General features: G+C 45.0%; 1 protein-coding gene across 1 annotated transcript in view; it reads left to right on the top strand.

Moving 5' to 3' along the window:
- Nucleotides 1-4,774, top strand: part of LOC140737386 (alpha-soluble NSF attachment protein) — a 50,875-nt gene extending 46,101 nt beyond the window's left edge. Inside the window, exons 9-10 of the mRNA XM_073063863.1 lie at nucleotides 643-762; nucleotides 3,792-4,774. Of these exons, the coding sequence (XP_072919964.1) occupies nucleotides 643-762; nucleotides 3,792-3,893 (222 nt within the window). The 3' untranslated portion in view covers nucleotides 3,894-4,774. The remainder of the gene's footprint in view (nucleotides 1-642; nucleotides 763-3,791) is intronic.
- Nucleotides 4,775-16,345: the final 11,571 nt, after the last annotated feature.

The raw sequence follows: 16,345 nt of genomic DNA, 5'->3' as shown, positions 1-16,345 counted from the left end.
GCCCTGCTGGGGGTGATGGCAGATAGATTAGGGACATTTAAGAAATTTTTAGCAACACACAAAATGCTGGAAGAATTCAGCAGGTTAGGCGGCATCTGTAGAAATGAATAAACATTCTACGTTTTGGGCTAAGACCAGGAAGACGCCAGAATAAAAAGGTCGGGGGGAGGGGAAGGAGGATAGCTGAAAGGTGATTGGTGAAGCCAGGTGGGTGGGAAAGGTCATGGGCTGGAGAAGAAGGAATCTGATAGGAGAGGAGAGTGGATCATAGAAAGGGAAGGAGGCAAGGACCCAATAGGAAGTAATAGGCAGGTGAGAAGACGTAAAGGGAGGGGGGAGGATTTTTTTTTAACTTGTAGGAGAAATCGATATTCATGCTATCAGATTGGAGGCTATCCAGACAGAATATAAGGTATTAAGGTGGCCTCATCTTGGCACAAGAGGAAGCCATGGACCGACATGTCAAAATGGGAATAGGAATTAAAATGTTTGGCCAGCAGGAAGTTCCACTTGTGGCAGATGGAACCAAGGTACTCAGATAGACACATGAATGATAGCAAAATGGAGGGAAGGGTTAGACTGATCTTAGAGTACAAAGTAGATTAAAATAACTTTCATCCAGAAATGCTTTTCATTCTGCAGCTGGCAATGACCAAGTATGAGGAGATGTTCCCGGCCTTCTCAGATTCCAGGGAGTGTAAACTAGTCAAGAAACTCCTGGATGCTTTTGAAGAGCAGAATGTTGACGGCTACACTGATGCAGTAAGTATTTGCAGTTGCAAGCAGCCAAGTGTAGTATGTCCATCCTACTAAGTGACTTGAACAAATAGTGAAAACATGAGAAATACAACAAGTACGAGAGGTACTCAGCAGGTCAGAGTCATAAAACACCGCTGCCCACAAACGGGGCCCTTCCGCCTATCTAGTCTGTAACAAACCGCTTTTCTGCCCAGTTCCATCTACCTGCACCTGGACCATTCCTCTCCATACCCCTCCCATCCATGTACTTGTCCAAACTTCTCTAACTGTTTCTATCGAAAAACATCCACCACTTCTGCTGGCAGCTCATTCCACATTCACACCAACCTCTGAGTGAAAAGTTCCTCTTAAATATTTCACCTGTCACCTCATCCTATGACTTATAGTTCTAGTCTCACCGATCCTCAGTGGAAAAAGACTTCTTGCATTTACCCTATCTATACCCCTCATAAATTTGTATAAAATTCTATCAAACCTCCCCTCATTTCCTTACACTGTAGGGCAGGGGTTCCTAACCTGGGGTCCATGGGCCCCTCAGTTAATGGTAGGTGGTCCATGGCGTAAAACGTTGGGAACCTGTGCTCTAGGGAATAAAGTCTTACCTATTCAACCTTTCCCTATAACTCAAGTCAGCAAGTCTCAACAACATCCTTGTAAATTTTCTCTGTACTTGTTCAGTCTTATTGATACCCTTCCTGGAGGTAGGTGAGCAGATCTGCACACGATACTCCAAACTTGGCCTCACTGACATATTGTGCAACTTCAACATAACGTCCCATCTCCTGTGCTCAATACGCTGTTTTATGAAGGCCAACGAGCCAAAGGCTCTTTATGACCAACCTGTGATACCTGCAGCTTCTCTTCTCCCATTGAGGTTGTGTGGCCTCCATGAGATGAAAGAAATAGTGTTGGGTACCCTTCACCTGACCTGAAATTGTTATCACTACAGAACGTTCCAAAGAATCCATCCTTTGATTGTTTGGACAGCTGTGTCTGAAATGGGAAGATGAATCACTAATACGAGAAAAGCTGCAGAAACTGGAAATACCCACTTTGTTCCCTTGTCCACTTGTCCCTCCCCACTGATCTCCCTCCTGGTACTTATCCTTGCAAGTGGAACAAATGCCACACCTGTCCCTACACCGCCTCCCTCACTACCATGCAGGGCCCCAAAGAGTCCTTCCAGGTGAGGCAACACTTCACCAAAGTCTTTCGGGGTTATCTACTGTATCCGATGCTCCTGTATATCGGTGAGACCACTTCACCGAGCACATTTGCTCCATCCATCACAAGAAGCAGGATTTCCCAGTGGCCACCCATTTCAATTCTACTTCCCATTCCGACATGTCACTCCATAGTTCCTCTACTGCTGCAATGAGGCCACACTCAGGTTGGAGGAGCAACACCTTGTATTCCATCTGGGTAGCTTCCAACCTGATGGCATGAACATCAGTTTCTCGAATGTTGGGTAATTGCTCCCCCCCACCTCTCCTTCATCATTCCTCAATCTTGTTTCTTTCCCACACCTCTTCTTACCTGACCATCACCTCCCTTCGGTGCTCCTCTCCCTTCTCTAGCCTTCACCAATCAACTTCCCAGCTTGTTACTTCACACCCTCCCCTCTCCCAGTTTCACTTACGTCCTGCTACTTTGTACTTCTTTCTCCACTCCCACCTCCTTCTGGCTTCCTTCCTGGTCCTGAAGAAGGGTCTGAGCCTGAAAGATCGACTGTTTGCTCTTGTCCATAGATGCAGCCTGGCCTGCTGAGTTCCTGCTGCATTTTGTGTGTGTTGCTGAGGATGGGACGCTTGTGCTTATCACAAAGCATCAGTTCTTTCCACGCACACACGATGCTTCAATGCGTGAAAGCACTGCTGTTGGGAAAAGCATTTCCTGTGCCTCGGGAACTTCACAGAAGATGTTGTCATCTCTACTGTGATATGGAAAAGATGATAACTAATTTAGTAATTGACATGTAGGGGGGAGATTGGAAATCTGCTTGAGTGTACCACCACAACAACCTTTCACACAAGGTTCTGTAGATGCTGGAAATCCAGAGTAACACATTGAAAATGTTGGAGGGACGCAGCAGATCAGGCAGCATCTATGGAAAGGAATAAGCAGACGATGTTTTGGGCCCTTCAAGGTTAGTCCCTTCTATAGATGCTGCCTGACCTGCTGAGTTCCTCCAACATTTTGTGTGTATTCCTCTCTCAGTCAAAGAGCTGATTATCAACTACAGGGGGGAAAAGCTGGAAGTCCAAGAGCCAATTCTCATTAAGGGATGGGAGGTCCTTAAAGCGAGACCATTGATTGTGGAAACATCTCAATGGATGTGAAAGTGAGTGTAGTTACCCCTTTGCCTGATGGTTGTGGGGTAGCAACTTTCTTGTACCTGGTGGTGCAAGTCCTGAGGCTCCCACCTGATGGCAGCAGTGAGAAGAGACCATGGCCTGAGTGGTGACAGTGTTTCATGTAGCTGTGCTCAATGGTGGGGAGGGTTTTATCCTGTGATGGACTGGGCCAGATCCACTACATTTTGTAGGATTTTCCATTCAAAGGCATTGGTGTTTCCATTCCAGGCCATGATGCAGCCAGTCAATACAGTCTTCACAACACATCTATAAAAGATTGTCAAAGTTTTGGATATCATGCCGAATCTCCACAGACTCCCATGGAAGTAGTGGCACTGCCATGATCTCTTTGTAATAGCATTCACGTGCTGGGTCTAGAAGTTGAGGCTTCACTGGGTGAAATCTACTAGAGGCCAGAGACCTTGCGATTGGAGGACTGTGTATAGATGTGGATGGGAAGGAGGCGTGGGGCTTGTTTCAGTGTTTTGTTTGTTACTCATTGTGTTTTCTGCTGAGCATTGTGGGCATGCTCTGTTGCTGCAGGAATGTGTAGCGGTAGTTGTGGGCTTGCCCCCAACACGTTCTTAGTTTGTGTTGGTGGTTTATGCAAACGACTCCTTTCACTGTACATCTCGATGCCTGCGCATTAAACAAAATGAATCTGAAATCTCCTCGCAGGTGAAGGAGTACGATTCCATCTCCCGGCTGGACCAATGGCTGACAACAATGTTGCTGCGGATCAAGAAGACCATTCAGGCAGAGGAGAGTGACCTGCGCTAAGGCAGGCACGTCGATGCTCTCTGGCCAAACTTCTCCAGCTTTGGGCGAGTGAGGGAGGGAGGGGAACTGGTGGTTTTTGATTTTAAAAAAAAAACACAAAACTTTGCAAATTAAACAATGAAGAAGCATTCCAGAAATGGAACTGTTTGAACGTTTCTCGCATTTATGATAAATCTTCTGCTTGCAGATTGAGCTGTAATTTTTGATGCATTCCCTTGAACCTTAAATTTTTCCCAACAACTTTTTCCTATATTCTGGCAGGAGTTCTATGTATAAATGTAATTTGCCCACTATATTTATGACATTAACTTGATATAACTGTAGCTATTTAAAAAAAATACTCCAGGTATAGCATGGAGTTTGAGAGAGTGCCTGATGATTATCTTGTCTGTTCTGCTCAGCTTGTGGTCGTGCATTTCACAAGTTGGCCTGCTGTTCACCAGTTCCAGCTGAGAACGTAACAACTGATTAAAGGTCAGATCAGCCTTGGCTGTGGTGCCTACTGCTGTTTTGGGTTTGCTCGCATTCGTCCCTGGGGTCAGTCCACCTGGAAAGTAGCCTAATGGTTTTATTAGGAGAAGGGGGTGGGAGGTGCTAGTGTGAAGTGTTTTGGAATGTTATACTATTAGGTAAAACATTTTAATTTGAATATTCCTGTTTGCTACTTGGTGCATTTAAGTTATTTTGGAAAGTATTTACAATAGCTCATGTCATGAGTGTGGGCATGTATACCAGTGTCCAGGCAGGCCAGCTGGAAATTCACTACACACGTATTCAGGAGGGCAAGTCCTTGTGCGTGATTACAAGCTGAACTAGGTGCACCCATGTATAAATATGCAAATATTATCATTTTTAGATCTGAATAAATGATAAAAGATGTACCATCTTGTGAAGTGTTTTGCAATGCTTATTTTATAATCTGTAGAAGGCAAGTCATTGGAAATCAAAACTGCAGATGCTGGGAATCTACCCTCTGACCGCTGAGACCTCGTGAGACCATTTTAGAACATGGAAGAGTACAGCATAAGAACAGGCCATTCAGCCCACAGTGAACCAGATAAAAAGCAAATCAAAAACACCCAAACATTAATCCCTCCTCCCTACACCATGTCCATATCCCTCCATCTTCCTCACATCCATGTGTCTATCCAAACATCTCTTAAAAGCCTCTAATTGCCTCTACCACTGTACCAGGCAGCACATTCCAGGCATCCACCACTCTCTGAGTAAATAAACTTACCCCTCACATCCCCCTTGAACCTACCCCCTCTCACCTTCAATGCAAGCCCTCTGATATTAGACATTTCTACCCTGGGAAACAGATGCTCTCTATCCACTCTATCTATGCCTCTCATAAGCTTGCAAACCCTCAGATCTTCCCTCAGCCTCCGGCGCTCCAGAGAAAACAACCCAAGTTTATCCAGCTTCTTATCAGCAAATTACACTTCCAAACAGTCAATGCATCCTCTTCCTTCCCAGTAACAAACTTCCATTGGTATAGTTGTGACGTGTGGTGAAAGAATGGACATGGTGTGTCAGACCTGTCATAATAACGTTTTTCTTTATAATCGACAAAAGTTCAGAATTTCTAAGCATTTGTGCATCACATAATGCTTCTCTCAAACACCATAATTACACTGGACAACCAATATTTTGCCTGCTGAATAAGGTGTATCTTACAGATTTTGGGCTGCTGCTCATGAAAATCACCATGAAATGTCCTTATCATGTACCATTTTTTAAGTCACCTATATTTGTTATTTCAATTCATAATTCAAGTCAGAATAACTGATACTGTGGCTCCACAAATCAAACAGGTTATCAATGACAAGCAATTTGAAGAGCTTCTAGTGGGACATGGAAGGCATTCAAGGATGCTGTGCAACTACAGAGCATCAAACTACGTGCAGCTGGTTGACAACTTGCTTCAAGCGTACTAAGCCATGAAGTGCAACGTGTCACTAAAGATTCATTTCCTGCATTCCCATTTGGACTTCTTCCCTGCAAATCTTGGTGCTGTCAGTGAAGAGCACGGTGAAAGGTTTCACCAGGACATTGCGGTCATGGAGAAACAGTATCAGGGAAACTGGAATCCATCAATACTGGCTGATTATTGTTGGACACTTAAGCGAGAAGCCTCAGACACTGAGTACAAATGAAAATCATCAATGAAACATTTATAGCTTAATTGAACTAATGCAAAACGTCAGCATGGTTATGCAATTAAACACATTGTATTGAAAGTTAATTTCTTGTTTCTCCAATTTCCTATGTGATGCAAGTAGTCTGAAATTATATTTGTGTTCAGGTTCAAATGATCTATCATAACCACAAAAGAATTCTGAGGAAGCACTTTCAAAAACTTTAGTTGTTTAGTGTAAGTGCATCTGTTTCCTTCCCACAAACAAATTTCTGTTAGTGTAGGGTTTGAGAGATTAGACAAAAGCTGAGTCAGACCTGTCGTGATGCCTTTCTTTTTCTTTTATGCAGGAGAGAGTTTAGAATTTCTAAGCATCTTTGCATAGCATAATGCTTATCTCAACCACCATAATTATCAAACAATTTGTAGGCATCTGTGAAGTCACGAAAAATTTGGTCAATAATTCTTGAAAGGCAGAAATATAATGGCACAAACACAACAGATTATGCAGATATTGGAAGTCTGGAGTAACACAAATGCTGGAAGAACTCGGAAGTTCAGGCGGCATCTATTGAGAGGAATAAACAGTTGATGTTTCAGGCTGAGACTCCATCATGATGAGAGTCCGGATAAGACCATAAGATAGATTAGGCTATTTGGTCCATCAAGTCTGCTCCCCCATTTTATCATGACTGATCAAATTTTCCTCTCAGCCTCTATCTCCTGCCTTCTCCCCATATCTCTTCATTCCCCAACCAATCAAGAATCTATCAACCTCTGCCTTAAATATCCATGAAGATTTGGCCTCCACAACTGTCTGTGGCAAATAATTCCATAGATTCACCACCCTCCTTCTCATCTCCATTCAAAAAGGATGCCCCTCAATTCTGAGGCTGCGTCCTCTGGTCTTAGACTCCCCCACCATAGGAAGCATCCTCTCCATATCCACTCTATCTGTGCCCTCTGGTCCTACACTCCCCCACTATAGGAAACATCCTCTCCGCATCCACTCTATCTGTGTCCTCTGGTCTTAGACTCCCCCACCATAGGAAGCATCCTCTCCACATCTACTCTATCGAGGCCTTTCACTATTCAATAGGTTTCAGTGAGGAAACCTCATTCTCCTCATTCTCATGAATTCTAGCCATCAGACGCTCTTCATATGACAAGCCATTCAATCCTGGGATCATTTTTGTGAACTTCCTTTGAACCCTCTCCAGTTTCCACACATCCTTTCTAAGATAAGGGGCCCGAACCCACTCTCAATATTCCAAGTGAGGCCTCACATGTGCTTTATAAAGTTTAAACTTTGCAATATTCTTTTCCTCTTGAAATCACTGCTAACGCTGCATTTGCGTTCTGCACCACAGACTCAACCTACAAATTAATCTTTAGGGAATCCTGCACGAGGATTCCCAAGTACCTTTGCACCTCGGATTTTTGTATTTCTCTCCATTTAGAAACTAGTCAACCCTTTTATTTCTTCTATCAAAATGCATGACCGTACGCTTCCCGACACCATTCCATCCAGCATTTTTGCCCAGTCTCCCAATGTGTCTAAGCCCTTCTGTAGCCTCTCTACTTCCTCAAAATGACCTGCCCCTCCTCTTATCTTCATATTGTCTGTAAACTTTACAACAAAGCCATCAATTCCATCTTCCAAATCATTGACATATAATGTAAAAAGGATCTGTCCCAATGCAGACCCCTGTGGCATTGAATTGAATTGACTTTATTACTTACATCCTTTATATACATGAGGAGTAAAAATCTTTACATTACATCTCTGTCTAAATGTGTAATTTATAATAAGTAATATGACAAACAGGACAGTCAATATAACAGAAATACAATTGTATCAGCATGAATTAATCAGTCTGATGGCCTGGTGGAAGAAGCTGTCCCGGAGCCTGTTGGTTCTGGCTTTTATGATGTGGTATAGTTTCCCAGATAGCAGCTGGAACAGTCCATGGATGGGGTGACTTGGGTCCACAATGATCCTTTGGGCCCTTTTTTCACACTTGTCTTTGTAAATGTCCTGAGTAGTGGGAAGTTCACATCTGCAGATGTGCTGGGCTGTCTGCACCACTCTCTGCAGAGTCCTGCGATCGAGGGAGGTACAGTTCCCATACCAGGCAGTGATGCAGCCAGTCAGGATGCTCCCAATTGTGCCCCTGTAGAAAGTCCTTAGGATTTGGGGGCCCATACCAAACTTCCTCAACTGTCTGAGGTGAAAGAGGTGCTGTTGTGCCTTTTTGACCACACAGCTGGTGACTACAGACCACGTGAGATCCTCGGTGATGTGGATGCCGAGGAACTTAAAGCTGTTTACCCTCTCAACCCCAGATCCATTTATGTCAATTCTCCATTGCTCCTGTAGTCCACAACCAGCTCCTTTGTTTCTGTGACGTTGAGGGAGAGGTTGTTTTCTTGACACCACCGTGTCAGAGTGATGACTGCTTCTCTGTAGGCTGCCTCACAGTTGTTTGAGATTTAGGCCAATCAGTGTAGTGTCATCAGCACATTTAACTAGCTGATTAGAGCTGTGGGTGGTGACACAGTCATGGGTATACAGGGAGTAAAGGAGAGAGCTTAGTACGCAGCCTAGAGGGGCAGAGGGACAGAGGTGAGGGAGCCCACTCTTATCACCTGCCAGTGATCTATAGGAAGTTCAGGATCCAGCTACACAAGACAGGGTGAAGGCCAAATGCCTCTGAGCTACTTGTCAAGCCTGGAGGGAATTATGGTGTTGAATGCGTGTAGTCCAAGAGCAGCATTCTCACATAAGCATCCTCCTTCTCCAGATGTGTAAGGTCTGTGTGTAGAGCTGTCGATCAGTTGTGTTGGTAGGCAAATTGTAGGGGTTCCAGTGTGAGTGTCAACATGCTGCAAATGTAGTCCTTCATCAGCCTCTGAAAGCATTTGCTTATTATTGAGGTGAGTGTGACAGTCATTCAGACTTGTTACCTTGGTCTTTGTAGGTACTGGAACAATGGTGGATGTTTTGAAGCAGGAGAGCACTCCACACTGGGAGAAGGAGAGATTAAAAATGTCTGCAAACACACCTACCAGTTGTGCCATGCACGTCCTGAGTACCCGCCCTGGGATGCCGTACGGTCCCACAGCCTTGCGACTGTCCACTCGTTGGAAATGCCTGCGTACTTCGGCCTCAGAGATGACCGAGGTGCAGGTCACCTCAGGGGCTCAGTGTCGGCAACATTGAATCAAGCAGAAAAAAGATTTAGCCTGTTTGGGACAGAGGCAGCAATGTTGGAATCACGACTGTGTATAGCTTTGAAGTCTGCAATGATATGCATACCTTGCCATAAACTGCGTGTTGGTGGAGAGTTGTGTCTGGATCTTGTCCCTGTATTGTTTCGCTTCCTTGATGACTTTGTGCATTCCTTGCTGATCACTGGCAATATAAGCCCCGGGTCGCGTGGTCAGTGCTGCTCGCACGGAACACCGCTAGACACCGCAGCCAGTCCGAAAAGACTTCCTTTATTCCCACTCTTTACCTCCTGCCAGTCAGCCACTGCTTTATCCATGCTGGAATCTTTCCTGTGACACCATGGGCTCATAGCTTCTTAAGCAGCCTTATGTGTGGCAAACTTGTCAAATGCCTTCTGAAAATCCAAGTACACAACATCAACTGATTCTCCTTTGTCTATCCTGCTTGTTATTTCTTCAAAGAATTCCAACAGATCTGTCAGGCAAGATTTTCCCTTGAAGAAATGATGCTGGCAATGGCCTATTTTATCCTGTGCCTCCAAGTATCCTGAGACCTCATCCTTAATAATAGATTCCAACATTTTCCCAACCACTGAGGTCAGAGTAACTGGCCTATAAATTCCTTTCTTCTGCCTCTCCCCCTACTTGAAGAATGGAGTAATATTTGCAATTTTCCAGTCTTCCAGAACCATTTCAGAACCCAGTGATTCTTGAAAGATCACTTCTTCAGCCACGTCTTTCAGATCTCTGGGGTGGACACCATCTGGTCCAGGTGACTTATCTACCTTCAGACCTTTCAGTTTCCCAGGAACCTTCTCCCTAGTTATGGTAACTTCACACACCTCATGGCCCCTGACACCTGGAACTTCTACCATACTGCTTGTGTATTCCACAGTGAAGACCGATGCAAAATACTTAGTCGGTTCATCTACTATTTCATTGTCATCCATTACTACCTCTCCAGCTCGTTTTCCAGCCGCCGATATCCACTCTTGCCACACTTTTATACTTTATGTATCTGAAGAAACTTTTAGTATCCTCTTTAATATTATTGGCCAGCTTACTTCTTATTCCATCTTTATGTTCTTAGTTGCCTTCTGTTGGTTTTCAAAAGCTTCCCAATCCTATAACTTTCCATTAATTTTTGCCCTATTGTATGCCCGCTCTTTGGCATTTATGTTGGCTTTGACTTGCTGGCCATGGTTGTGGCATCAGTCCTTTAGAATACTTTTTCCTCTTTGGGATGTATACAGTATATCGTGTGACTTCTGAATTGTGTCCAGAAATTCCAGCCATTGCTGCTCTGACATCATCCCTGCCAGTGTTCTTTTCCAATCAATTATGGCCAACTCCTCTCTCATGCCTTCGTAATTCCCTTTACTCACTGTAATACTGATTGATAAACGGTCTTGGGTCAAAATGTTGACTGTTTATTCCTCTCCGTAGACCAGGGGTTCCCAACCTGGGGTCCATGGATCTTTTGCTTAATGGTAGTGGTCCATGCCATAAATTTTATTTATTTATTGAGAATAGGCCATTCTGGCTCTTTGAGCCTTGCTGCCCAGCAATCCCTTGATTTAATCTGAGCCTAATCATGGTACAATTTACAATGACCTACCGATCAGTAGGTCTTTGGACTGTGGGAGGAAACACGCGTGGTTGCGGGAGAGAACATACAAACTCTTTACCGACAGCAGCAGGAATTGAACCTGGGTTGCCTGTACAGTAAAGGTTTGTGCTAACCACGATGAAAAGTTCGGAAACCTCTGCCATAGAAGGTGCCTGACCTGCTGAGTTCCTCCAGCATTCTATGTGTCTTATAATGGCACCGGTTGGCTTTAAAAGCATCAGCTCCCAGCACAGTAATCCAGGAAGCCCAAATGACCCAGTCCTTTCTGTACAGTGCTGCAAGTTATTCTCACTTACCTAATCTTTTCCTTCTGTAAGAATCTTCACCTTGTCATGGCGGAGAGGCTTGTGAGATTCTGAGATTCCAAGAGAGATGCCGCCTGGAGTTTGGGACACCCACTGTGGTAAGGGCAAGGGGCAGGTCCCAGACAAAGTTCGATCTAATAGAGATCTCAACAGTGAAGCTGGCGGAAGATGACAACACATCACAACAGCGTTGAAGGATCCCCAGTTGACTGAGTTGGCAGAAAATGATTACCCATCACGACTACTGCAGTCTTCATTATGGTCCCCATTTGTCTTGCACTCCATGCCACTGGACCCTGACCCTGATCTGTCAACAACTGCCCATGCATCAGCCTCCCCACGTTAAACAAAGTCACGCACAGGCATTCCAGGAATAACCCCTTAGGAGTGCTTGAAGGTGAAAGAAGTCACCACAGAGACACTGAAGCTGCTGAAACAGGAACAAGCAGGCACCATACTGAAGGCATTCTTGGAAGAAGAGGCCTCCTCACCCAACATTACGTCACAGTTTATGTTAAAGAACAAAGGTAATGACAGGGACGATTTCTACAATCCAGAGTTGCACGTGATGTCAAACATCTAGATCTTGGCACCAACACACCCTAAATCAGTGTAAAATACCTCTGTCTCTCTCCAGCTGCATTCATGCATATGCAGACATCTCAGGTTAACAGGGTGTTTCTTGGTTTGCAATGAAGCCCAGCCTGCACCTGCAGAAAGACCATTGTTCTGAGCTGCATTTTAAACTTATTCTACAATCCACATTCAGATCTGAAGACAGGTCACTGTTGAGATTAATATTTACTATAAACCATAACTCCAGAATACACTCCAACAGGAAAACATCATACTCGAGCCTACTGATTGCACTACCAACTTTAAAAGACATTGAACATCCATTTCCCTGAGATGTCTTGCCATTCCCATGCCTATGTAAACCCATTACCCTCTGCTCCTTTACAATCACTATTTATTCTCTTGTACACACTCTATCATTTTCCCTTGTTGCCCACTCAGTTTAGCTATGTCTTACAGTTTAAAATACATTTATATCAGAGTGTATATACTTTATACAACCTTGAGATTTATCTCCTTACAAAGAAGCCGATTAGAGCAAAAGAAAGGCCATCAAACACCCAGTGTGCAGGGAAGAGAAACAAATACAAACTGTGCAAACAATGAAGGGAGCAAACAGCATTCGGAACTGAAGTTCACAGTGGCAGGCGTCACTGCAGCCAATTCAGAAGGCCTCAGTCAAGCACGGTATTGAGTAAACCCGGTGGGGCAGTGAGCTGAACCGGCCTGTCTCTCTCGTCTGACCCAGTGCATAAATCATCCACGCCCCAGGCCATTCCTCGCCCGCAGGCTCGGGCTATGCCACCTCCATAAGGCCAGTACCTGAACTTTCCAATTCGGCTCTTCTGGTAAATAGATGAAATCTCAGATCACTCACTCCTCGCTTTGCCTCGTTTCAAATCTGCCTCATCAATTACCCGACCTTTCCAATTTGTCTAGTTTCTTAAATTAAGTTTCCTTCCATGCCTTGGCTCCGCCATATTGAGTTGGCACCAATTCCTCTCCAGTCCGGATATACTGTTGTCCTGCTCAGCGAGACTCCAGTCACACCGCAAAAATGTCAGATCATACAGGCGATTACACTCAACACCGACAGGGAAGCCACAGGCCACTGTTTGCAGGGATCATTTACCAGAAAAAGTGTGAAGAGAGAAAATCTGTAGGTGCTGGAAATCCAGAGCAACACACACAAAATGCTGGAGGAACTCAGCAGGTCAGACAGTGTCTATGGACAGAGTAACACACACAAAATGCTGGAGGAACTCAGCAGGTCAGACAGTGTCAATGGTCAGAGTAACACACACAAAATGCTGGAGGAAATCAGCAGGTCAGACAGTGTCTATGGACAGAGTAACACACACAAAATGCTGGAGGAACTCAGCAGGTCAGACAGTGTCTATGGACAGAGTAACACACACAAAATGCTGGAGGAACTCAGCAGGTCAGACAGCGTCTATGGACAGAGTAACACACACAAAATGCTGGAGGAACTCAGCAGCATCGATGGAAAAGAGTAAACAGTCGATGTTTCAGGTTGAGATCCTTCAGTCCCGATGAAGGGCTTGGCCTGAAACATCAACTATAATCAATGATATCAACTATTTCCATAGACATTGCCTGACCTGCTCAGTTCTTCAGCATTTTGCGTGAGTTGCTATAAAGTCTGGAGTTTAGGGAGGGAATTTAAAGATGCAGAAGGTGAGGGGATGATCAGAGAACAGCAGATTCCAGGATATGGAATTAATCTGAGCTTTTCTCAGCAAGGATCTGAGAAATTCCAGACCCTAACGTCATCGGGAGAGGTCAAAGTGAACATTTTTAATGCGGATCCAGCAACAAGCACACAGGTGATTGGGGCTTGGTGACATCAATGTGGCTTGACATTAACATTCTGTCACGCATCTAGAAAGCAACTTTCTAACTTCATGGTGTGAGACGAGGCACAAGCAACTTCAGAATGGTTTACTTTCAAAGAGCTCCTGTGGCTCCTCCCACTGACCCGGTATAAAGGCGATTGGGGCCTGAGCCCTGGTCTCAGTCTCCAGGATGTAGTGTGGTGGTCATTTGCTGCTTGTTCTTTCTTCCAGCCAATAAAAGCCTTTATCTCGCCTCACGTCTTGGAGAGTTATTGATGGTGTATCAGATCGAAAGAAAAATTAGGCGTAATTTGTCGCATGTATATCGCAACGACATATAGTGAAATCAGAATTAGGTTTAATATCATCAGCATATGTTGCAAAATGTATTGAATGTGTGGTAGCAGTAATAATGGAGAAAAAAAGCTGAATTACAGTGAAATATGGTATTTTTTATATTTAAAAGTCATGCAAAAGCTAAAAATAAAGAAGTAGTAAGTTAGTGTTCAGTTTTAAAGTCCATCCAGCAATGGGAACATGGCGTGGCCTGAGTGGCGGGTGTTCTTAATGATGGATGCTGCCTTTTTGAGGCATCGTCCTGGGCACTACGGAGGCCAGTGACCATGATGGAGCTGACTGCGTTTACAACTCTCTGCAGCTTATTCCGATCCTGTGTCCTGGATGCTGGGGAGGCGAGTGTCCATGGTGGAGGGGACTGCGTTTACAACTCTCTGCAGCTTATTTCGATCCTGTGTCCTGGATGCTGGGGAGGCGAGTGTCCATGGTGGAGGGGACTGCGTTTACAACTCTCTGCAGCTTATTTCGATCCTGTGTCCTGGATGCTGGGGAGGCGAGTGTCCATGGTGGAGGGGACTGCGTTTACAACTTTCTGCAGCTTATTCCGATCCTGTGTCCTGGATGCTGGGGAGGCGAGTGTCCATGGTGGAGGGGACTGCGTTTACAACTTTCTGCAGCTTATTCCGATCCTGTGTCCTGGATGCTGGGGAGGCCAGTGTCCATGGTGGAGGGGACTGCGTTTACAACTTTCTGCAGCTTATTCCGATCCTGTGTCCTGGATGCTGGGGAGGCGAGTGTCCATGGTGGAGGGGACTGCGTTTACAACTTTCTGCAGCTTATTCCGATCCTGTGTCGTAGCTTGCTGCTCCCTCATACCGGACAGCGATGCAGCCAGTCAGAATGCTCTCCATGGTATAACCACATTGTTCGCATCAAATAACATCAGCGAGAATTGTGGAGGCGGCCTGCAAGTGTCGCCACCATGCCTCCTGTGCCAACGTAGCATGCCCACAGCTGACTGACCCTAACCCGTACATTGTGGGACAAACTGGAGCACCTAGAGGAAACCCGGGGAGAACGTATAAACTCCGTACAGACAGCGGCAGGAACTGAACCAGGGTCACCCGCGTCGTGCTGCCGTGTCGCACTGTAGATGAACTCGGTGTAGGTAAGTAACAGGGGAATTGGGGCAGTTGGTAGGCATGTGTGTGAGAGAGGGTCAGGGGGAATAATTGGGCCAATTGGACTGGTAAGAATTCTTGTGAACCAACAAGAAACAATAGGGTCTTTTAAGAGACTCCTGGATGAACTCATGGAACTTAGAAAAATAGAGGGCTATGGGTAACCCTAGGTAATTTCTAAGGTAAGGACATGTTCAGCACAGCTTTGTGGGCCGAAGGGCCTTCATTGTGCTGTAGGTTTTCTATGTTTCTATGTAACACTGATTCAAAGGACCCAAATGGCTTCTCCTTTGTTAAAAGGAAATATGAGAAAAGTTATGTGTTTCATCTGCTTTTAAAACATTTTCAATGGAATAGTTTTACTTCAGCAACTAATAATTTTCTTTCTTTTCTGCAAACCGATGCAGTCAGGAGGAGGATGTGCAAACTGCGGTGGGAATTGAACTCTGATCGGCACTCACCAGCGCTGTGAAACGTTACGCTACCGTTCAGCGGTCAGCACAGACTTTCCTGTGTAATACCCGTGTTTACAACAGAGAAGTGTTTAGCAATACACACAAAACACTTGAGGAGTATCTATACTTCCAGCCCATTACACTGCTGGTGTTCGGGGCAGCAGTGAAGATCCTCCATCTCTGGGGGTGTTCAGGGCTTCCTTCATCATGTCAGTAGCCTCCTCTCGGTTTTCACCTCTGTCAGTCAGGCAATCCCGGGTGGAGACTCAGGAATACCGTCACACTCAGATGTGGAAGGATCCTTCATTGCTGTTTCTGTTTGACTAGTCAGGGTTGCTAGCCCTGAGCAGAACCCCAAACCTGGAGGGAGGCAGTATCGGTATTTCAGGCTGAGACCTTTCCTCGGGACTAAGAAGGAAAGGGGAAGATGCCAGAATAAAGTAGGTGGGGGGGGGGAGGATGGGAGGCAGGGAAAAGAGGCTAACTGGAGGACGATAGGTGAAGCCAGATGTGTGGGAAAGGTCAAAGGCTGAAGAAGAAAGAATCTTCTAAATGTTTGATACAGATTTTTTAATTTGCATTTGAGATTATGCAGGTCAAAATCCAAACATTTAAGATTAAGAGTGCTTAATTTTTAATTTTTATACATTTTAACTGATAAAAACTAGAAACAGTAGAGACAATGTATGCATTTCTAAGGGTAAAGAAACCACAGCAGCACCTCTACTTGCTTAGGAGTCTGAGGAGATTCGGCATGGCATCTAAAACTTCGACAATCTTC

The sequence above is a fragment of the Hemitrygon akajei genome, chromosome 12 (genome assembly GCF_048418815.1).
Source record: "Hemitrygon akajei chromosome 12, sHemAka1.3, whole genome shotgun sequence".
NCBI classification, from domain to species: Eukaryota; Metazoa; Chordata; class Chondrichthyes; order Myliobatiformes; family Dasyatidae; genus Hemitrygon; species Hemitrygon akajei.
This window is presented reverse-complemented; position numbering and strand designations above follow the sequence as displayed.